The following is a 23,521-nucleotide window of genomic DNA, read 5'->3' on the forward strand; positions in this document are numbered from 1 at the left end:
CTTGTTAAAATATAGTTTTTTTTTTTTACACAAACGCATCGCTTTGCTTCAGAAGGCCTTTATTAACCCCCCAGAGCCGTGTGGAGTACGTTTATGATGGATGGAAGCACTTTCTTCAGCTCATACTTGTGACCCCTGTTCACTGCATTATAAAGCTTGGATGCATCAGGATATTTATTAATATAACTCTGACTGTGTTCATCAGAAAGAAGAAACACCTAGGATGGTTTGAGGGTGAGTAAAGTTTGGGATAATTTTCACTTGAAAGTGAACTAATCCTTTAACAGTGATGGGAATGTCTGTGTGTGTTCACACAGAACACCTTATCAAATATACTCACACATACACACCCTATCAACCAAATACTCTCACACACACACCCTGTCAACCACATACTCTAGCAAAACCCTAGCAAGTGCATGCCAAGAGCCAAGCAACCATCCAGAATCTCATAACAACACTTTAGCAAACACCCAGAACATCTATCTATTCTGGCCTAACTGACTTTGAAGTTCAAGTATTAGCATTATAAACACTGAATTATTACCAACATATGAAATTAAATTAGGGACATGCATCAGAAAAACTGGGAATGTTGGACAATAAATATATGAATATAACAGCTTGATTTTGCAGTGTTGTCTAATGTCCGTTAAAGCAAAAGTGTCCAAAAGTGGGAATTATGCAATAACGGACACAGCAATGCATCGTGAATTATAAGATCATTATGTTTGATCCATTAAAAAGTACAATATAGCCTATTTCAATTCAGACCTAGATACTATTATTACTATTACTCCATTAGGTCTAAAATATATTGTTCGCTGCAAACATGATGGTCTTAAATTTATTAATTATTAATTTACTATTAATAAATGTGTAAAGTTGCATAAAATGGAAATACTCAAAGTAGACTATCTACGTTACCACAGATGGATGAATGGTTGGATTCCACAACTGGTAAAATAAAACATAAATAAGACAATACAACATTTACTGTGGGAGCCATACAATTTACTGGTGACTTAATTTAAAAAACTGTTCTATTGCGCTTCTGATTTTGCAGTGAAATTCGCCGATTTTGGGTGCGTAAGATGTGAGGGATTCTATGGTCCAGTTAGTATTTTCAGCCCATAATGGCAGCCACGCATCTAGTGGCTGTTACCCAAAAAGTATCAAAGTGTCGCCTCTTGGGTTCTAAGCTCTTTGACGTTGCTCATTACAATATGCTTCGTCGAACGCAAAGTCGACTCTCATGCAGGCGCTGGTGACAGTTAGTCGGAAGCAAAAAGATGAATAGCCTAAACCATGAGAAAATTTCTGGGTGTACTGTATTTTCTTTTAATACAGAATAGCAATGGGATTCCTTCTTAAGATTCATCAGTTGAGAAACAAGAGGAGGAGGAAGCCAAGCAAGAGAAACAACAACAACAACAACAACAACAAAAGGACAAAACGTGTTACTTTCTGTCAGGACTTTAGAATTTGAAATGATAAGTTGATTTAAAAAAAAATGAATAAATGAATAATAAGTGTTGTAGACCTGTTTTTAATTAAGTTGTTTTTCAAATAAATGTTTCGGAGTCAGTGATATCAGATTGTGTGCATTTTTTAACAAGCAACACTTTAATTTACGGCCTGCAATGTCATACTTAACCTGTAACTACATGAAATAAGAGTGTAACAAGTACCACTTTAATTTACAGCCTGCAATGTCATACTTACCCTTTAACTACATGAAATAAGAGTGTAACAAACACCACTTTAATTTACAGCCAGCAATTTCATACTTACCCTGTAACTACATGAAACAAAAGTATATTTCCCCATATATTAAAAAAGATTGCAATAGTTCTTTCTACTTGCCTTGAAACAACTTAATCAGAGCACTTTCTCGCTAAATTGCTCCCAAACGTAAGATTTTTGTCTATCATAATAGTATAAGTACCCCTTAGTTCTAAAATGCTTACAGTATAAATAATTTGTTATTTTCCTGGTTGTTACCCCTTTATTCCCAAGACTTTACATATTGTTCCCCAATACTTACTTTATAGGTACACTATAATTATCGAATGTTACGCTGTAAATTCATTGTAATTATGCAGTACTTGAACTAAAAATGAAGAAAATATTTGAAAAGTGGAAATAAAGTTCCTAACAAGTGTTTAATAATAAAATATTTATTGGGTATTGGTTAGGGGTAGGTGTAAGGAGGGCTTTATTGTCCCAATATGGTGGTATCCATTTAATACCTTTATTTATATAATCATTTACACTCTGTGTTATTATTGCATCCTGTTAATGTACAACAATACCGAGGTGCAGATAGTATCTGCCACTATTTAAAAGTATAAATGGCATCTAACAACTATTTGCACTTTTCTGCACACATACACACTCAAACATGCAAACCTATAGACTAAACATGTAAATGAATGGCAAGAATGCATTAAAGGTATTGGGTTTTCAGTAGGAAAGGTGTCATTTAAGTGGCCCCTAAAGTAATAATTAACAATTTTTACAACGGAAGTGATTCAATCAAGAACCAACTTTAGCTCGATAAGAATTTTCCTATTGTCACTGTGAAGCTGCTTTGAAACAATATGTATTGTGAAAAGCACTATATAAATGAAGATGACTTGACTTATTGCAAAGAACTGCTACTTTTATATAGTGTAAATAGAATATATCGCTATTTTCACTTAGTGCAAATAGCCGCTGCCTTATTTTATGTTAAGAGGTCTCTTAACGGAAGAGACCTTTGTATGTACAGCTAATATGCAACAATGTGATCATCTAAAGCATTTTAACATGCAGACATGACACAAGATTTACAAAAACATTTACATAAAAGGCATAAATGTGTGCAAGAGAGAAAGAGAGCTGGAAATGTATATTTTTATTTTGTACCACTGTTTTTTAATGTCATTCTTGAAAGTTCCTGAATTAATTTGTTGGTAATGTACTGTAAAACATTTGGGGTATAATAAATGGAATTGGTAAAATTGGTTTAAAATAATTTTGACAATTGTTTAATGTTTTTTGTTGTATTGTTGCTTTTTTACAATGTTAATGCAATACAGTATTATGAACAACAATGTACTAGAGATACAAAATAAAATACAATACATTCAAATGCAACCATGCTAAATGATGAGTAAAACAACACACATTACTTAATCACTTTTACTACAATAATAGCCTTTATATTTAAAACTATATTAACATTGTTAGTCAACACAAGAAACAGGTCGGTGTAGCTTGCTTTGATGCATTCTAAAAGGTTATAGAGAGGAAGAAAACATGACCACAACTGCAAAGGAAGGTAATTGGTTAAGAGTGTAAACCCAAGTGGAGAAATGAACATCAGATAGTCAATCACAAACAAGTACCCATCATTTATGATATGTTTAGTTTCAAGTTTGCCATGATAGAAAATAGAAAGCTTTTCTGCCATGATAGGCTTTTCTGAATGCCATTATTATGAACTGAGGAGTGAAATATGATTCTGTACTTTAATTCCATCAGTCAATTCACCATTGGCCTACTTAGCGTCAGACTGAAACTAACAGGTACTTTACAACATTCTTTATGCTTCTTTGCACACATAACCACAAGGTCTTTGACATTTCTGTTGCCCATAACCTAACAATATCTTTTCAACTGCTGCATCTTTTTTTTTTTATTCTTAACACTTCAACTATTTTTTTAATTCTTCCTGATCTACAGTATTTTAAATTTAATTACTTGATATTTACACTAAATGAAAAGAATGATGCCTCACATTCTAAACAGAAAGAAGGCTACAGAAACAAACAATGATTACACACAAAGCAAATACAGTTGAACTCAAATATGAAGCAATAAATCATTTTAAAAGCTTTGCCAATCCAAATGGACAGTAACAAAACCTAAAACCTTATATCAATCAGGACTATTTATCGAAGTTGCTTGCTAGATTGATAGTCCGGGTTGATGAATGTCCGCACATTGGGCTGGGTGTCCAAATTGCTCCGTTTCATCTCTTCATAAACTGAGTCTGAGGGTACATTTGATGGTTTGTAATTCCTCTTCCCCGAACAGCACTGAGAATGATAAAAAGAAGTGACTCATTTAAAAACATAAATTAATCTTTCAATGTTCTTGAGCTATATTATCCAAATATTTTGCCCGCTTTTAAACTGACTGTGAGTAAACAATGTACCAGTAAAACATGATCATTTTAGGTCTTGGAGTGTTTACTAATTAGCTGATGACCTGAATCAGGTAGGGAGACATTTATTAGAAGATCAAAAGGACATTTTACATAGAATGCAGAGAAACGCAGATAAACAGGACGCTTGTCAAGCTTGTTCACATGAATCTTGTCGCTTGCTTGTGGTATGTGACTGCTGACAGTAAATACCACAAAAGATAATGTGTGTCATTGACCAATCACACATAACATTTAACTTTTTTTTTTTTTTTTTTTGGTGGTCAAAAAGCAACATGTGGGAATCTGTTGTTGATTTTCTTGAGCTCTATGACTCAAGAAAAGATAAGAAGATAAAGAAGATAAAAAAAGACATGTTATTTTATTTAGTTATTTTTGTTATTTTATTACCTTTTACTTCACTTTTACATGCAATTCACTATTTATACATTAATATACACTGATGAGCCTAAACCTTATGACTAGTCACAGTTGAAGCGAATATTGTTGATCATCTCCTAACAAGGCCACATATTAAGGACTGGGTAAATTAGATTGTAAGCAAACAATCAGTTCTCGTAATTGTTCAAGGAATAAAGATCTGAGCAATTCTGACAAGGGCCAAAGTGTTATGGCAAGGCAACTGAGTCAGAGTATCTCTGAAACGGCAAGGCTTGTGGGTCACTCCCAGTCAGTGATGAGAATTTACCAACAGTGGCCCGGGACTCTCAGGAAGACTCAGCTGCTGCTGAAATGTATTAATCTTTCACTTTTGCATTTGGTGAACCAATATTAAACAAAAGGTTAGTGCTTTAGACTATCATTTTCATAATTAATTGTTCAACTTTTTATTTTCACTCAAGTTTTGTATACTGTACAGCTTAATGTCAAAAACACTTGTTTGTGCAAGCAAACTTTGAACAACTGCATTTGAGCTCCATTTCAAATGTTTCCTGTGGTCTTTAAAATACCATAACTATTTTTTCATATAAAGCTTTAACTACATGATAGTTATTTTGACAAACCCAAGTGTTTGTAGAGTTTTATATTGTGCATAGCAGCGGCTCTCAACTCCCACCACTGTGCACATTTAGCATGTCTCCTTTATCTGACACACTCCTTTCAGTTCATGGGAGTTCTTTCCTAATGAGCTGATGATCTGAATCAGGTGTGTTAAATAAAGAAGACATACAAAATGTGCAGAGTGGTGGGTCCGCAGGCCCAGAGTTGAGAACCGATTGTGCACGGTGTATAAATGCACATTTAAAATCATCCTAGTGTTTGAGAATTGCAAAAGAATTACACAGCAGCAGATTTTCAACAACAAATCAAACCACAAAAAGCATCAATGAAAAGTGATTGTCATTTGTCACAGAGTGTTCTCACATGACAGCATACCTCAGTAATGCACTTCAGATAGATGCATGTTGTCTATAAATTTTGTTTTTGCTTTTAATTTGTGCTTTTAACTGAACAACATATGTCATCATTTTATACTTGCCTTCTGAATCATATAGATGATACAAGCAATCGACAGGAGCCCGACAGCACACAAAATCAAGATCATCACAAGAGAAAGAGCATTTTGTGGGCACTCTTTTAGGCACTCTTCTGGGCACTCTTTTTCTTTTTCGTCTTTTCAATGACAGAATAAAAAAAAAAAAAAATAGGACCAGAGAATTATAGAATTACACTCTTTTAGTCAGAAAGTGATTGTACTTTATAATCTCTGCATCTGAATAGAATTTTTCCATTCACAATGTTTACATACTAAACATTCAGTACATTTATATAGATATAAAAACATCATGTTTTATAATAAAATTATTTTAATGAAATGTAAGACACACTTACCTATCCATAACCAAGTGAACTTGCCCAAAGTAGTTTTTTCTTCCATATTAAATTCACACCAGTAAAGTCCATTGTCTTCGGCAGTTACATGTAAGAGGGTGACGTTAAGGTTGGGAAGTGCTCCTCTTACACTGACTTTGGATTTACTCATTGTTTTATGGGTAACAATGTCTGGTTTGTAGCAGTAGAAGATTTCTTGTCGTTCTTTTGCTGCTGCTTCTTGTTTGTACATGTACACCCCATCCTGAGGTATTTTATCAGTAGCGCACTCGATGATGATATCATGTCCAGAAGCTTTCAATACTGTTTGAAAAAAAAGCAACTATTGAGACATTTCTGCAAACACCTAAATACACTAATGAATTTGCAAAGCTATCTTGTGTGTGCTTGTTCTTTTCTTATCTGTGTTCTACTGCAGGGTCTGCCATAGCAATATAATCCAAAAGTAACATTTTTCAGTTTTAAATTGGAAAACAAAATGTATTGAACATATTCATACCTTGCACCGAAACTTCACATGACATGCTTCTTATACAAATACTGATCAATAGAAAACTGTATCTCAGAACATACGGCATCTTCGCAGCTCTTTGTGACTGTGAGTTTCTGTTCACCATCAGGTGGAAGTGGTGGTCACAGCTCAAAGACTTTTTTTCAAAAGGAAGCTGATGATACATCTGCATAGTAAATATAGTACATCAACCTGGAAGCTAAGAAAATATATCATAGGCCTATATAATAATAAATATTCTCAAATATTCTAAACCTAAACAAGTCTTTACTGATAACAGTAGCTATCAGATACACTGCCCACTGCCTTGTTTGAATTTAAATATGATAGACCTCTTGATAGAAATAACATGACATTTATTTTCATCAAGAGGTGCATCAAAACAAGATCTTGTATTGGCAATGCAAGTCAAGGACTCTGTGAAGTCAACTCCAGCACATTCCAAAGAATTTCAATGAATTTAAGGTTTGGATCCAGAGGTGGCAATTCATATGTGAAAAAGATTTATGCTCCCTCCCAACCATTCTTTCACATTTTGAGCCTGACGAATCTTGACATTGTCATCCTGGAATGTGTCTTCCTACATGAGAAATGAAAAGCTACACACCCTAACAATTAGGGTTAGAAGAACAGTTGCCAAACATATAACATACTAGAAACATAATCACTGCAATAATGATCGAGTCATAGACTCTTAAGCATTTGCCTATCTCAGTCGATTTGACACATTTCTCCAAACTCAGGTCACTGTTCTTAAAACAGATAACAGTAATCTGAACACTTTGTAATTGTCCTAAACAGGTTGTAAATTTTCCTTCATTTCATGCAAATTACAAATCACATGCATCATTTTCTCAAAACACTGTGCATAAAATTCCTAAATGTTTTCACAGTAGCTCATACAGCCAATCGAAACTTTAATATATCAGGCAAAAACAATTTTATTGGTTTTACAAAAAAAAAAAAAAAAATCACAATCATTTGTGCACCATTTTTCCAAACACAACAAACAAAACTCTGTTATTTGTTAACTTCTCAGTTGCACTTGAAATGTTCTCAATTATCCCCAAATAAATATTAGTAAGTTAGTAATACACACAACACAGGAATAGGGTACAGACGAGTTTCAAATGAAATCAGAGCCAGCCTAATTTACCATGTCATAAATTATGGGCTTTCCTTAAGAGACGCTGGAGAGAAAGTTCAGTCCAATATAAACATTGTACCACAATCAATGTCCCTGGACAACAAGTGCTCCAATCCACTGGTGTTGTGGCACACAACGCTGTCTTGGGGCTGCACAACACAGAAAGGCTTCTAAATTGTTTAAACTCCCTCAATGATATCCACTTTCCACAGGGTAATCAGGAGCAAACTGAGTGAAATTGGGTAGTTGTGTGGGACAACGTCCACTTTCACCATTCAGCACTGGTGCAAGAGTGGTTTGAACATGACCCACATTTCAGGATGGTGTTCCTTCCAGCATATTCTTCTCTTGGAGATGGAAAGCATATGATCACAACCCTTACAAGTAAGTCTTCAAGTGATGGAAGAGGCTTGTGGAGAAGTTGAGGCACAAGGAAGGATCCAGCATTTACAACTTTTTTCCTCCATGACGCATGACTCGTAAAATTATATGCTGAGATGTTGATTACAGTATTTCTCGATTGCTAACACACTATAACTGATTCATCTGACACAATTTCCCAAACCATTTATTGAATTCTCAAAACAAAGACACATTTCTCAAAACTATAAACACGTTTCACTTGTTTTCACACACATTCCAATTTTCTTAATGATTTCTGCAAAACTCAACACACACAAAAAAATGCCCTTATTTTACAGTGGTTTAACGATGTTCTCATTCAGAAAACACAAACACATAGTATAATTAACTCAAGTGTCACTATGTAAACTCAAATAGCACACATTTATTCATCAGTATCTCTGGATATCGGGGTAATATAAACAGGAGCACAGGTGATTGTGCTTTAGAAATTGCATCCTAGAATCATCAACAGGGTTTTATATTGCTTACACATATAGTAATTACAGTAGACAGTAGCAGTACTTTATATGAGAGAAATTTCACAATTCTGTGTCCAGTAAACTGTAGCACATGTACACCCTCAAATTTATAATTGTCAAATTTATTTGTAGCCGCTTTTTCTTCATATGCTGTATTTTTGCAGAACTGAGAAACGACTGCCTAAAGAAGGTAGAGAAAGGCTTTTTTCAGAAGACCAAGAAACTGCTATACTACTGTATACTGTAATGAAATTTGGCTGAAGGTGCAGAGGATGGTGAATTTATTTCTTTATTTATGTATTACTGTAATTGACAGTATACTGTACTGTGTTGCATACACATTTCATATTTAATTCTTTGGTTTTTGAACTTTTCTTCTTCTTGCAAGATCAACTACTTCATCTACTTTCATCTCCTGTAATATCACTTTACAGTAGTGAAATGAAAATCATCTAAACTTGTCATTAAAGAACTTTGAGGAACATGAAAAACATGCATTTTCATTCATGTATTTGTTTATCTACAGTGTATCTACTGAATTTGTTATCAGATCAACAGAGAACACACTTGTAGTTTTGTTGTTAGTATTTATTTGATAAATGCATTAATAGAAAAAAAAAAAAATGCAGTGCTTCATTATGCAATGCATACTGAACTGTTTTGCCAACATAAGTGTGTTTAGTGCGTTGTGTTAATTGTTTTGAGAGCAACTATATTCATTTGGAGAAATGTGTCAAATCAGTTGAGAAAAACTGTAATGCCCTGTCCAAATACCCACACTTGCGGTCTTTGCACTTGACCACTCGTCTACTTACATGACGCATTTCCTTTATTTGGCTCAAATATTCAAGTAGGCGTGAAGACCGCAAGTGTGTGTAGAACTTTTGATTACCCGATGGGACACACTTATAGTCTTGCAAAAAATGCAAGTTTACTAAGCTTTTTTATTATTATTAATTTTATTTTTAATACTTTGCATTTTAAAATACACTTCTAAATGTCTGTTCAGTAGTCGCTATGTAACTAACAGAAGACTTCTAATTAAGTGATAAAAAGCAGTTGCAAATTACATACACATACCCTACCCATATTTGCACCAATAACATGTGCAACACCTTATGTTTTACTACCAAATTATATGTAATATATAATTAACTTACAGTGGAATATTTTCCTCGTCATCTCACGATTTCGGGGCACGTGAGCTCCCGAACATAATGCTTGATGGGATACGCTTTGCCTCGAATACTGCTCAGAAGCAGTATTCAAGATAGTGTGGGTTTAGTGTGCATTAAGGGCACTGCACTTGGGTATTTTTAAGACATGGGACAGTCTTGCACACTTACTTCCTGTCGCATGCACGAGCTCTCAAGTGGCCAAGATCGCAAGTGTGGGTATTTAGACGGCATAATTCCAAACAGTGACTTTTGGCCCGGCAGTGTATATATGCTATATACATATGGCCTGATAGTTATAATACTAACATTTATGTCTTAAATTCTTTACTTTCAAACGTTCAAATCTTCAAGCTGGTGAAATTCTGTAAACTATTATCCACAGAAATGTTGGAGGTTGTGCAAATGGGCAAATTAAATGAACAAACTCAATGCACATATAGAGCTTGTGAGGAGCAGCATTTACTGTGAACCGAGGCGCTCTGACACTTATTAAAAAAAAAAAAAAAAAAAACACAAACAAAAAAAAAAATACCTGTAAGCCACACACATGTAATACTGTGTCTCTCTTCACTGATGAATTACACTACTAACCTATTTTCAAGAAACATATACTGAACAAGACAGTAAGTGAATACAAGAACTTTGACACACAGCAGGTGAAGGAAGAACAGGTGAGAAATAACTGAATTACAAACCCGATTCCAAAAAAGTTGGGACACTGTACAAATTGTGAATAAAAAAGGAATGCAATGATGTGGAAGTTTCAAATTTCAGTATTTTATTCAGAATACAACATAGATGACATATCAAATGTTTAAACTGAGAAAATGTATCATTAAGGGAAAAATAAGTTGATTTTAAATTTCATGGCATCAACACATCTCAAAAAAGTTGGGACAAGGCCATGTTTACCACTGTGTGGCATCCACTCTTCTTTTTATAACAGTCTGCAAACGTCTGGGGACTGAGGAGACAAGTTGCTCAAGTTTAGGAATAGGAATGTTGTCCCATTCTTGTCTAATACAGGCTTCTAGTTGCTCAACTGTCTTAGGTCTTCTTTGTTGCATTTTCCTCTTTATGATGCGCCAAATGTTTTCTATGGGTGAAAGATCTGGACTGCAGGCTGGCCATTTCAGTACCCGGATCCTTCTTCTACGCTGCCATGATGTTGTAATTGATGTAGTATGTGGTCTGGCATTGTCATGTTGGAAAATGCAAGGTCTTCCCTGAAAGAGACGACGTCTGGATGGGAGCATATGTTGTTCTAGAACTTGGATACACCTTTCAGCATTGATGGTGCCTTTCCAGATGTGTAAGCTGCCCATGCCACACACACTCATGCAACCCCATACCATCAGAGATGCAGGCTTCTGAACTGAGCGCTGATAACAACTTGGGTTGTCCTTGTCCTCTTTAGTCCGGATGACATGGCGTCCCAGTTTTCCAAAAAGAACTTCAAATTTTGATTTGTCTGACCACAGAACAGTTTTCCACTTTGCCACAGTCCATTTTAAATGAGCCTTGGCCCAGAGAAAATGCCTGCGCATCTGGATCATGTTTAGATATGGCTTCTTTTTTGACCTATAGAGTTTTAGCCGGCAACGGCGAATGGCACAGTGGATTGAGTTCACCGACAAGGTTTTCTGGAAGTATTCCTGAGCCCATGTTGTGATTTCCATTACAGTAGCATTCCTGTATGTGATGCAGTGCCGTCTAAGGGCCCGAAGATCACAAGCATCCAGTATGGTTTTCCGGCCTTGACCCGTACGCACAGATATTGTTCCAGATTCTCTGAATCTTCGGATGATATTATGCACTGTAGATGATGATAACTTCAAACTCTTTGCAATTTTTCTCTGAGAAACTCCTTTCTGATATTGCTCCACTATTTATCGCCGCAGCATTGGGGGAATTGGTAATCCTCTGCCCATCTTGACTTCTGAGAGACACTGCCACTCTGAGAGGCTCTTTTTATACCCAATCATGTTGCCAATTGACCTAATAAGTTGCAAATTGGTCCTCCAGCTGTTCCTTATATGTACATTTAACTTTTCCGGCCTCTTATTGCTACCATTTGTGAACATTGTGAACAATGCACATTGTAGCCACATGGCAATTCTATGCTCCTGTACATTTTTTTTCTTGCAGCTATATGGAAAATAGCAGAGTTTTTCCCTCAGGAGACAAACAAATTCAACATAGTCACACATGCAACTTGAAATTGCTATATAATTCCAGTACTACACTTATTATTCTAACTTACACAAGACACATGGCCTAGAATCATAGCATCTACAACCTTTAACCTAAGTGTTTCATACAACACTTACAGTAAAGTAATCATGTGTTTTAAAGAATAAACGCAGCTAGTCTATGTGTACATATAGTATCACAAACAACTTTAATGTGTGTTCTATGCGCACAATGTGTTTAGCACAATTACAAATTTGAAAATACAAACAGGATCTTGGCAATTTGGATGTTTAACTAGTAAGCATTGCTATTGGGCTGCTAATCCACTAGCAAGTGAAGTTAATAGTTAGAGGCCCTGCATGAACAATACTGTTAACTCAGAGTTTTACCTGCAAATGAGCGTTGATCTTTGCTCTTAGAAAGTGGTTTCCTATTTTTCTGAAAATAAGGTGGAGGTCTACCCCTACCCAGTGACCAACATTTTTCCTCTGTATAGCCTATTTTCTGACAGGAACTGCAAAACGTGTTCTCTTTGCCACAGGGTTGTTTGCTGTGTTCTCCTAGAGTTTGAGGATTTTCATGACTCTCTAATACTTGTACACCATGCGTTCTGGTACATGACTCTGCGCTATTACAGTGCTACATCACCTTAAGAACTGAAATAGGCACACTCTCTTGAGCAGTGGCCTCTGAACAAAACATTCCAAATTCATTAGAGCTAGTCACCTCCTCTAAGAAGTGAACATGCTTTTTAGCCCCATCGCTGTTAAGCGTTTTGGGAGACTTTTGAGCATTTAGCTTAGCCTTGAGATTTGCAATGGTCTCCTTGTGTTTTTTACACTCTTCAGTCAGGGCTAACTGCTCAGCTAGTAAATTATCTAGCTGTGTTTGAAGATCCTGAATCTTTGCCTCTGACCTTTGTGCCTCTGCATTTTTAGAATGCACTTCTTTACATTTAGCATCTATACTTGAAAATAGATGTGTTGTCACATCACGTAGCCTCGTACAACTTATGAAGTTTAAAGCCTCAATTATTTCACCACGTTTTGATTTCTTTTGGTGTTTGCCAATTATGTCCTACCATTTGAGCATTTCATCATCTGAACATTTAATCCCAATATATTGTTTCTTGAGTTTGCACAAGGTAGGCTCAACTTTTTTGCTCCATAAAGCAAACAATACATCACTCTTTTCAGAAATTTTCCCTTCCATCCCTGAGGAGATCTGAATGTTCTCGGATTGTACAGTAACAGGACTATTAAAGCTATTTACAACCTTCTAAATTCTGTTTCATGCAATTCATGCAAATGGAGACTTTTCCTATCATACCATTAAACAATGAAAACAGTCTTACCCATTCCGTGGTCAGAAGGTCAGCTTTAATCCATTCACAAGATGTGAAAAAATGTCCTCATTCTGATGACCGATCAAAGTAAATTTCAGAAAACTCTAAAAACGACTAAAAAAAACGTTATCAGCAAGATGGTAGAAAACTGTACATTTCTTGTCTATTACCACCCACTGCTACTTATACCAACCACGGAAATAAGTGCAGTTACAATAGCAAAATATGTGGGAGAATGTTGCTATAGTGTGACAATATTGTATTGCAATCGGTAGCACTTCAAAGTTAATACCAAATCAAAACTAGTTAGCACATCATTTGGAATAGAAAGAGTTTAATGACAATATCCGATTATGGTTACACTTAAAATAATTACAAAATAGATGTATGAGATGATAAGGAGAGGAATGTGTGACACTTTTCTGGGTTAACAGCATAGGTGGTGTTAGATTGTGAGGATTCTCAGGATCAGATGAGATGGGGATCAAAGGGCATGCATTTATTATGGCAGTCGTACTCTACTGGTCTGCAACAACATCCCATCCAAAATGCGACGTGCAACTCCTATCATACGCTCCCACACTCCTCCCATATGTGAGGAGTGGGGAGGATTAAAGACCCAGGTGCATCTCTGGTCTTGTAAGAAATCTTGTACACCATCCTACTTAGGAGAGCTTATCCCCATTTCTTTACATGCACCAATGAATTTGGTGCCACAATCTGAGCGTAATTGTTTGGCTGGATGATGCAATGAAAAGAAGCACCTCAATGCATTAATGAAGCTCGAAGAACTCATTTGCTGCTCATCTCTTACTGTTTACATGACCTCCTCGTTTACACCTTGCTGACACTTCCCAGGGGCCAAACATGTCCATTCCAACAAAAGAGAAAGGAAGATCTACTTGGAGTCATTCTGCTGGCAGATCACACGTTTGTTGGCCCTTTAGTTTTCCTCTGAGTTTCCTACAGGTAACACATTAGTTGAGCACCTTACTGATGAACCTTTTTCCTCCAACTAACCACAAACCACTTGATCTCATGGCTCCCTCTGTAAAATGCCTTCCCTGATGTTGAACCTTTTCATGGTAATGCCTTGCAAGAAGAGCTGCTATATGATTCTTTCCAGGAATAATGACAGGGTTTGACTCTTTCAACTTAAGACCAGCATGGCAAATCTGTCCTCCAACTCGGACTAGACCATTACCATCAATGGTGGGATTCAGCTTAACAAGTGGGCTTTGTTTGGAAAGGTTACGGTTTGTTCGGATGCACTTGAATTCATCTGAATAAACTTCCTGCTACACATTTCTGATAATTTCCTTCTCTGCTCTTTCCAAAGAGTCTACAGAGATCCCCTTCTTACAGATGTGCCAACGAGCACAATCTCCAACTTCTGTTGAATGAGCGAAACAGTAAGCGATATGCCTAAGGTGAGCTACAGCCTTGACTACAGATTGGGTTTTTTAGTGTTTTTTTTTTTTTTTTAAATAACCCACAAACAAAACAAAAAAAAAATACTGTGCCTCTCTTAACCTATTTTCAAGAAACATATACTGAACAAGACGGTAAGTGAATACAAGATAAAAACTTTGACACACAGCAGGTGAAGGAAGAACAGGCGAGAAATAACTGAAAGAGTTTGTGGTTGATGAGATAATGAAAGCCCTTTTTCTTACAGGTGGCTGATGGAGAGCACACAGATGAAGCACACACCTTAGTCAACTGGCATTGGAGCAATGAGCAGGTAAGTATTGCAGGTGAAGACACACTTGGAAGCAGACTTGGAAACACAAGGGAATAAAACACAAAAATATACTTCTTGGAATCATCAGAGAAATTGGAATCAGGTAGAGATCACTGAGTTAGATCCATGTCCTTGTTCAAGGCCAGACCAAGACTGAACTGAGGTGTGTGCTTGTAAGTGGTGTCTGATGAGATGAGTAACGATTGACAGGTGTTGGTGATTAGCATTCTGGCGACAGGGATCGTTGTGTGGTGATGAGAGAGCCTGGTGATCCTTTGACACCTATACTGCGATTTCAGTTTAATTTCAATAAATTGTGCAGTCACACTTATTTATTTTGACTTTAAATTTGATTTAATTATTAGCTTTTCATCATTTTACAAACCTGCTTTGGTTCTCTTACAAATCCCCCCCTTACAAATCCTGATATAGTAAGTCACATTTATGGAGATCCACTTTCCTACAAAATTTAGCCACATTGGACCAGCAGTTTGGAAAAAGGATGGAAGGATTATTCAGCTACGGGCGCCATCTTCTGGTGAGAATACCCATAATGCACACTCACAATGCATTATGGGTATTATCTAGTTGTTGAGAGTACATCAGTTGTACACTCATTATCGCGGTGCATTATGGGATTGAACTAGTGCACCAGACAACATCCATTATGGTTTCTGACCACTACAAATGGCTGTCCCCTCAAATAGTGTCCTATTTACAGTTGTTGTCAGAATTATTGGCACCCTTGGTAAATATGAACAAAGAAGTCTGTATAAAAAAAACTGCATTGTTAATCCTTTTGATCTTTTATTTAAAAAAAAAAAATCACAACAATCTAACCTTTCATTGAAGTAAAAGAATTGAAAATGTGTGGAAAATCTCTTTATGCAATAAATGCTTTTCTCCAAAGCACATTGGCCAGAATTATTGGAACCCTTTTATTCAATACTTTTTTCAACCTCTTTTTGCCAAGATAACAGCTCTGAGTCTTCACGCGTGATGAGTTTGGAGAACACCTGAGAAGAGATCAGAAACCATTCCTTCACAGATTCTCTCCAGATCCTTCAGATTCCCAGCTCCATGTTGGTGCTTCTTCTCTTCAATTCACCCCACTCATTTTCTATAGTGTTCAGGTCAGGGGACTGGGATGGCCATGGCAGAAGCTTAATTTTGTGCTCAGTGACACATTTCTGTGTTGATTTTGATGTTTGTTTTGGAATTTTGTCCTGATGGATGATCCAACCACAGCCCATTATAAGATTTCTAACAGAAGCGGTCAGCTTTTGATTTTTTTATCTGTTGGCATTTGATAGAATCCATGATGCCGTGTATTTTTTATTTTTTTTATTTTTTTTAGTTTCATCTGACCATAGTTGTCAGTCCCATTTGAAGTTCCAGTCATGTATAACAACTGAATATGCTGGAGATTGTTCATGGATGAGCGAGGAGGATTTTTCTTGAAACCCTCCTGAACAACTTGTGGTGACGTAGGTGCTGTTTGATATATATATATATATATATATATATTTGTTTTTTTCTTTTCTTTCTGACCCAACAACTGACTTAACTAATCTCTACAATTCTCCAGCTGTGATCCTTGGAGAGTCTTTGGCCACTCAAACTCTCCTCCTCACCATGCATTAGGACGATATAGACACATGTCCTCTTCCAGGCAGATTTGTAAGGGTGGACCACCTACAGGGGTTCAGGCTGTAGGGTTGCCGAGCGACTAAAGAAACATTATCAACAAGATGGTAGAAAACTGTACATTTCATGTCTATTACCACCCACTGCTACTTATACCAATGACGGAAATAAGCGCAGTTACAATAGCCAAATATGTGGGAGAGCGTTGCTATAGTGTGACAATATTGTACTGCAATAGGTAGCATTTCAAAGTTAATACCAAATCAAAACTAGTTAGCACATCATTTGTAATAGAGTTTAATGACAATATCTGATTATGGTTACACTAAAAATAATTACAAAATAGATGTATGAGATGATAAAATCATATACCATTAATCGTTAATTTAAATGAATGTAAAGAGTTACCAGAGAGAGAGAGAGAGAGAGAGAGAGAGAGAGAGAGAGAGAGAGAGAGAGAGAGAGAGAGAGAGAGAGAGAGAGAGAGAGAGAGAGAGAGAGAGAGAGAGAGAGAGAGAGAGAGAGAGAAGGGGCGGGAAAAGGGGGGAGGGAAGGGGGTGGGGGTGGTTTAGAGAGGGCCAGAGAATGCCCATGAGAGGCCAAGAATAAAAGAGAGTAAAAAGGGACAGAGCAATAGTTACATTCTTCTTTTATCCCTTCCTTGACCATGTGATTGAAACCCAAATGTGAGACATTCAAACTGACCAATCAGAAGATTAAAACTTCCCCCACTGTACTAAAGGTGTGACAATTCGTAGACCCCCGATGTACACATCTTGGCCTACAGGCCTTGATCATTATCAACACCTCTTTGCCTTCCAAATGGCACTTGTAGCAAGAGAGAGGGGGTTGAAACAGTAAAGCAAATGTCTTTGTTCATTTTAAAATATCTTTGGATATTTTTAACCTTACAAATCCCCTCTTGGCACCGTTGGCCACGCTCATGGAGTCCAAAGGTGGCACAGTCCATGAAGACATGCTTTCTGTTGTGTGTAGACGTCAACTTCAGACTTCTTGTCCAGACTTGTTTCAATAGCAGTTGGTCAGTCTTCAGTCTTTGTTCTCATTTCAGCCCTGCATGGGAAGGCTCCATCAAATAGTGTTGTACCGTTCATAGATATGCAAATCATCCATCAAACACTTCACGCACATGAATCAGGCACTGATGATGGTAGAACTCAGTTGCCCCTCTTTTGAGACAAGACACAGGATTTGAACTTTGACAGCAGGGATCCTGTGATTTAAAAGAACATATAGCACAACAAACAGCAAAAGCATACATATGGCATTTGTCAATGGTCAGAGGTTTGATGTGGTCAGATTAAATTTGTCTCTGGCAATAAGCCCCTAAATCATTGTACTTGATAAAGTGGTCAAGGCGAGAATAAAAGAAGATCTTACAAGCTCTTACATTGTTTCTGGAAACATTGAAATAAATTGCATTATAACAAAACAACAAATGTTGGTTTTTCAACACCAAAGTTTTTGTTAAGGAGCATGATAAAGTACAAAGTTCAGAGTTACTGAATCCTGCTGTAAAGAAAGCACATTGTAGCCACATGGCAATTCTATGCTCCTGTACATTTTTTTTCTTGCAGCTATATGGAAAATAGCAGAGTTTTCCCCTCAGGAGATAAACAAATTCAACATAGTCACACATGCAACTTGAAATTGCTATATAATTCCAGTACTACACTTATTATTCCAACTTACACAAGACACATGGCCTAGAATCATAGCATCTACAACCTTTAACCTAAGTGTTTCATACAACACTTACAGTAAAGTAATCATGTGTTTTAAAGAATAAACGCAGCTAGTCTATGTGTACATGTAGTATCACAAACAACTTTAATGTGTGTTCTATGCGCACAATGTGTTTAGCACAATTACAAATTTGAAAATACAAACAGGATCATGGCAATTTGGATGTTTAACTAGTAAGCATTGCTATTGGGCTGCTAATCCACTAGCAAGTGAAGTTAATATTTAGAGGCCCTGCATGAACAATACTGTTAACTCAGAGTTTTACCTGCAAATAAGCGTTGATCTTTGCTCTTAGAAAGTGGTTTCCTATTTTTCTGAAAATAAGGTGGAGGTCTGCCCCTACCCAGTGACCAACATTTTTCCTCTGTATAGCCTATTTCCTGACAGGAACTGCAAAACGTGCTCTCTTTGCCACAGGGTTGTTTGCTGTGTTCTCCTAGAGTTTGAGGATTTTCATGACTCTCTAATACTTGTACACCATGTGTTCTGGTACATGACTCTGCGCTATTACAGTGCTACATCACCTTAAGAACTGAAATAGGCACACTCTCTTGAGCAGTGGCCTCTGAACAAAACATTCCAAATTCATTAGAGCTAGTCACCTCCTCTAAGAAGTGAACATGCTTTTTAGCCCCATCGCTGTTAAGCGTTTTGGGAGACTTTTGAGCATTTAGCTTAGCCTTGAGATTTGCAATGATCTCCTTGTGTTTTTTACACTCTTCAGTCAGGGCTGACTGCTCAGCTAGTAAATTATCTAGCTGTGTTTGAAGATCCTGAATCTTTGCCTCTGACCTTTGTGCCTCTGCATTTTTAGAATGCACTTCTTTACATTTAGCATCTATTTAGACCCAGGTGCATGTCTGGTCTTGTAAGAAATCTTGTACACCATCCTCCTTAGGAGAGCTTATCCCCATTTCTTTACATGCACCAATGAAATTGGTGCCACAATCTGAGCGTAATTGTTTGCCTGGGCGACGCAATGAAAAGAAGCATCTCAATGCATTAATGAAGCTCGAAGAACTCATTTGCTGCCCATCTCTTACTGATTACATGACCTCCTCGTGTACGCCTTGCTGACACTTCCCAGGGGCCAAACATGTCCATTCCAACAAAAGAGAAAGGAGGATCTACTTGGAGTCGTTCTGCTGGCAGATCACACATTTGTTGCTCCTTTACTTTTCCTCTGTGTTTCCTACAGGTAACACATTAGTTGAGCACCTTACCGATGAGCCTTTTTCCTCCAACTAACCACAAACCACTTGATCGCATGTCTCCCTCAGTAAAATGCCTTCCCTGATGTTGAACCTTTTCATGGTAATGCCTTGCAAGAAGAGCTGCTATATGATTCTTTCCAGGAATAATGACAGGGTTTGACTCTTTCAACTTGAGACCAGCATGGCAAATCTGTCCTCCAACTCGGAGTAGACCATCACCATCAATGGTGGGATTCAGCTTAACAAGTGGGCTTTGTTTGGAAAGATTACGGTTTGCTCGGATGCACTTGAATTCATCTGAATGAACTTCCTGCTACACATTTCTGATAATTTCCTTCTCTGCTCTTTCCAAAGAGTCTACAGAGATCCCCTTCTTACAGATGTGCCAACGAGCACAATCTCCAACTTCTGTTGAATGAGCGAAACAGTAAGCGATATGCCTAAGGTGAGCTACAGCCTTGACTACAGATTGGGTTTTTTAGTGTTTTTTTTTTTTTTTTTTTTTAAATAAACAACCCACAAACAAAAAAACAAAAAAATACTGTGCCTCTCTTAACCTATTTTCAAGAAACATATACTGAACAAGACGGTAAGTGAATACAAGATAAAAACTTTGACACACAGCAGGTGAAGGAAGAACAGGCGAGAAATAACTGAAAGAGTTTGTGGTTGATGAGATAATGAAAGCCCTTTTTCTTACAGGTGGCTGATGGAGAGCACACAGATGAAGCACACACCTTAGTCAACTGGCATTGGAGCAATGAGCAGGTAAGTATTGCAGGTGAAGACACACTTGGAAGCAGACTTGGAAACACAAGGGAATAAAACACAAAAATATACTTCTTGGAATCATCAGAGAAATTGGAATCAGGTAGAGATCACTGAGTTAGATCCATGTCCTTGTTCAAGGCCAGACCAAGACTGAACTGAGGTGTGTGCTTGTAAGTGGTGTCTGATGAGATGAGTAACGATTGACAGGTGTTGGTGATTAGCATTCTGGCGACAGGGATCGTTGTGTGGTGATGAGAGAGCCTGGTGATCCTTTGACACCTATACTGCGATTTCAGTTTAATTTCAATAAATTGTGCAGTCACACTTATTTATTTTGACTTTAAATTTGATTTAATTATTAGCTTTTCATCATTTTACAAACCTGCTTTGGTTCTCTTACAAATCCCCCCCTTACAAATCCTGATATAGTAAGTCACATTTATGGAGAGTTTATGGAGATCCACTTTCCTACAAAATTTAGCCACATTGGACCAGCAGTTTGGAAAAAGGATGGAAGGATTATTCAGCTACGGGCGCCATCTTCTGGTGAGAATACCCATAATGCACACTCACAATGCATTATGGGTATTATCTAGTTGTTGAGAGTACATCAGTTGTACACTCATTATCGCGGTGCATTATGGGATTGAACTAGTGCACCAGACAACATCCATTATGGTTTCTGACCACTACAAATGGCTGTCCCCTCAAATAGTGTCCTATTTACAGTTGTTGTCAGAATTATTGGCACCCTTGGTAAATATGAACAAAGAAGTCTGTATAAAAAAACTGCATTGTTAATCCTTTTGATCTTTTATTTAAAAAAAAAAATCACAACAATCTAACCTTTCATTGAAGTAAAAGAATTGAAAATGTGTGGAAAATCTCTTTATGCAATAAATGCTTTTCTCCAAAGCACATTGGCCAGAATTATTGGAACCCTTTTATTCAATACTTTTTTCAACCTCTTTTTGCCAAGATAACAGCTCTGAGTCTTCACGCCTGATGAGTTTGGAGAACACCTGAGAAGAGATCAGAGACCATTCCTTCACAGATTCTCTCCAGATCCTTCAGATTCCCAGCTCCATGTTGGTGCTTCTTCTCTTCAATTCACCCCACTCATTTTCTATAGTGTTCAGGTCAGGGGACTGGGATGGCCATGGCAGAAGCTTAATTTTGTGCTCAGTGACACATTTCTGTGTTGATTTTGATGTTTGTTTTGGAATTTTGTCCTGATGGATGATCCAACCACAGCCCATTATAAGATTTCTAACAGAAGCGGTCAGCTTTTGATTTTTTATCTGTTGGCATTTGATAGAATCCATGATGCCGTGTATTTTTTATTTTTTTTAGTTTCATCTGACCATAGATGTCAGTCCCATTTGAAGTTCCAGTCATGTATAACAACTGAATATGCTGGAGATTGTTCATGGATGAGCGAGGAGGATTTTTCTTGAAACCCTCCTGAACAACTTGTGGTGACGTAGGTGCTGTTTGATATATATATATATATATATATATATATATATATATATATATATTTGTTTTTTTCTTTTCTTTCTGACCCAACAACTGACTTAACTAATCTCTACAATTCTCCAGCTGTGATCCTTGGAGAGTCTTTGGCCATTCAAACTCTCCTCCTCACCATGCATTAGGACGATATAGACACATGTCCTCTTCCAGGCAGATTTATGAGGGTGGACCACCTACAGGGGTTCAGGCTGTAGGGTTGCCGAGCGACTAAAGAAACATTATCAACAAGATGGTAGAAAACTGTACATTTCATGTCTATTACCACCCACTGCTACTTATACCAATGACGGAAATAAGCACAGTTACAATAGCCAAATATGTGGGAGAGCGTTGCTATAGTGTGACAATATTGTACTGCAATAGGTAGCATTTCAAAGTTAATACCAAATCAAAACTAGTTAGCACATCATTTGTAATAGAGTTTAATGACAATATCTGATTATGGTTACACTTAAAATAATTACAAAATAGATGTATGAGATGATAAAATCATATACCATTAATCGTTAATTTAAATGAATGTAAAGAGTTACCTGAGAGAGAGAGAGAGAGAGAGAGAGAGAGAGAGAGAAGGGGCGGGAAAGGGAGGGGGGGGGGGGGGGGGGGGGGGGTTTAGAGAGGGCCAGAGAATGCCCATGAGAGGCCAAGAATAAAAGAGAGTAAAAAGGGACAGAGCAATAGTTACATTCTTCTTTTATCCCTTCCTTGACCATGTGATTGAAACCCAAATGTGAGACATTCAAACTGACCAATCAGAAGATTAAAACTTCCCCCACTGTACTAAAGGTGTGACAATTCGTAGACCCCCGATGTACACATCTTGGCCTACAGGCCTTGATCATTATCAACACCTCTTTGCCTTCCAAATGGCACTTGTAGCAAGAGAGAGGGGGTTGAAACAGTAAAGCAAATGTCTTTGTTCATTTTAAAATATCTTTGGATATTTTTAACCTTACAAATCCCCTCTTGGCACCGTTGGCCACGCTCATGGAGTCCAAAGGTGGCACAGTCCATGAAGACATGCTTTCTGTTGTGTGTAGACGTCAACTTCAGACTTCTTGTCCAGACTTGTTTCAATAGCAGTTGGTCAGTCTTCAGTCTTTGTTCTCATTTCAGCCCTGCATGGGAAGGCTCCATCAAATAGTGTTGTACCGTTCATAGATATGCAAATCATCCATCAAACACTTCACCCACATGAATCAGGCACTGATGATGGTAGAACTCAGTTGCCCCTCTTTTGAGACAAGACACAGGATTTGAACTTTGACAGCAGGGATCCTGTGATTTAAAAGAACATATAGCACAACAAACAGCAAAAGCATACATATGGCATTTGTCAATGGTCAGAGGTTTGATGTGGTCAGATTAAATTTGTCTCTGGCAATAAGCCCCTAAATCATTGTACTTGATAAAGTGGTCAAGGCGAGAATAAAAGAAGATCTTACAAGCTCTTACATTGTTTCTGGAAACATTGAAATAAATTGCATTATAACAAAACAACAAATGTTGGATTTTCAACACCAAAGTTTTTGTTAAGG

The 23,521-nt window shown here is 37.2% G+C and overlaps 1 protein-coding gene across 1 annotated transcript; it reads right to left on the reverse strand.

Moving 5' to 3' along the window:
* Positions 1-2,896: 2,896 nt before the first annotated feature.
* On the reverse strand, positions 2,897-6,723 carry LOC127514870 (uncharacterized). Its single transcript, XM_051898123.1, has 4 exons — positions 6,546-6,723; positions 6,047-6,349; positions 5,694-5,827; positions 2,897-4,085 (listed from the first exon to the last, which is right to left on the reverse strand). Exons 1-4 carry the CDS (start codon positions 6,721-6,723, stop codon positions 3,939-3,941), a joined length of 762 nt encoding a protein of 253 aa, XP_051754083.1. The 3' UTR covers positions 2,897-3,938.
* Positions 6,724-23,521: the final 16,798 nt, after the last annotated feature.

This window comes from Ctenopharyngodon idella, chromosome 6, assembly GCF_019924925.1.
Source record: "Ctenopharyngodon idella isolate HZGC_01 chromosome 6, HZGC01, whole genome shotgun sequence".
NCBI classification, from domain to species: Eukaryota; Metazoa; Chordata; class Actinopteri; order Cypriniformes; family Xenocyprididae; genus Ctenopharyngodon; species Ctenopharyngodon idella.

What these genes read in the sequence shown, in the direction of transcription:
- LOC127514870 (XM_051898123.1), bottom strand. Translation starts at nt 6,723, where the DNA reads ATGTATCATCAGCTTCCTTTTGAAAAAAAGTCTTTGAGCTGTGACCAC. An exon ending in ATGTGAAGTTTCGGTGCAAG is followed by an intron (nt 6,350 to 6,545) that starts GTATGAATATGT and finishes TTTTTCAAACAG; the next exon opens with TATTGAAAGCTTCTGGACAT. An exon ending in GTTCACTTGGTTATGGATAG is followed by an intron (nt 5,828 to 6,046) that starts GTAAGTGTGTCT and finishes GTCATTGAAAAG; the next exon opens with ACGAAAAAGAAAAAGAGTGC.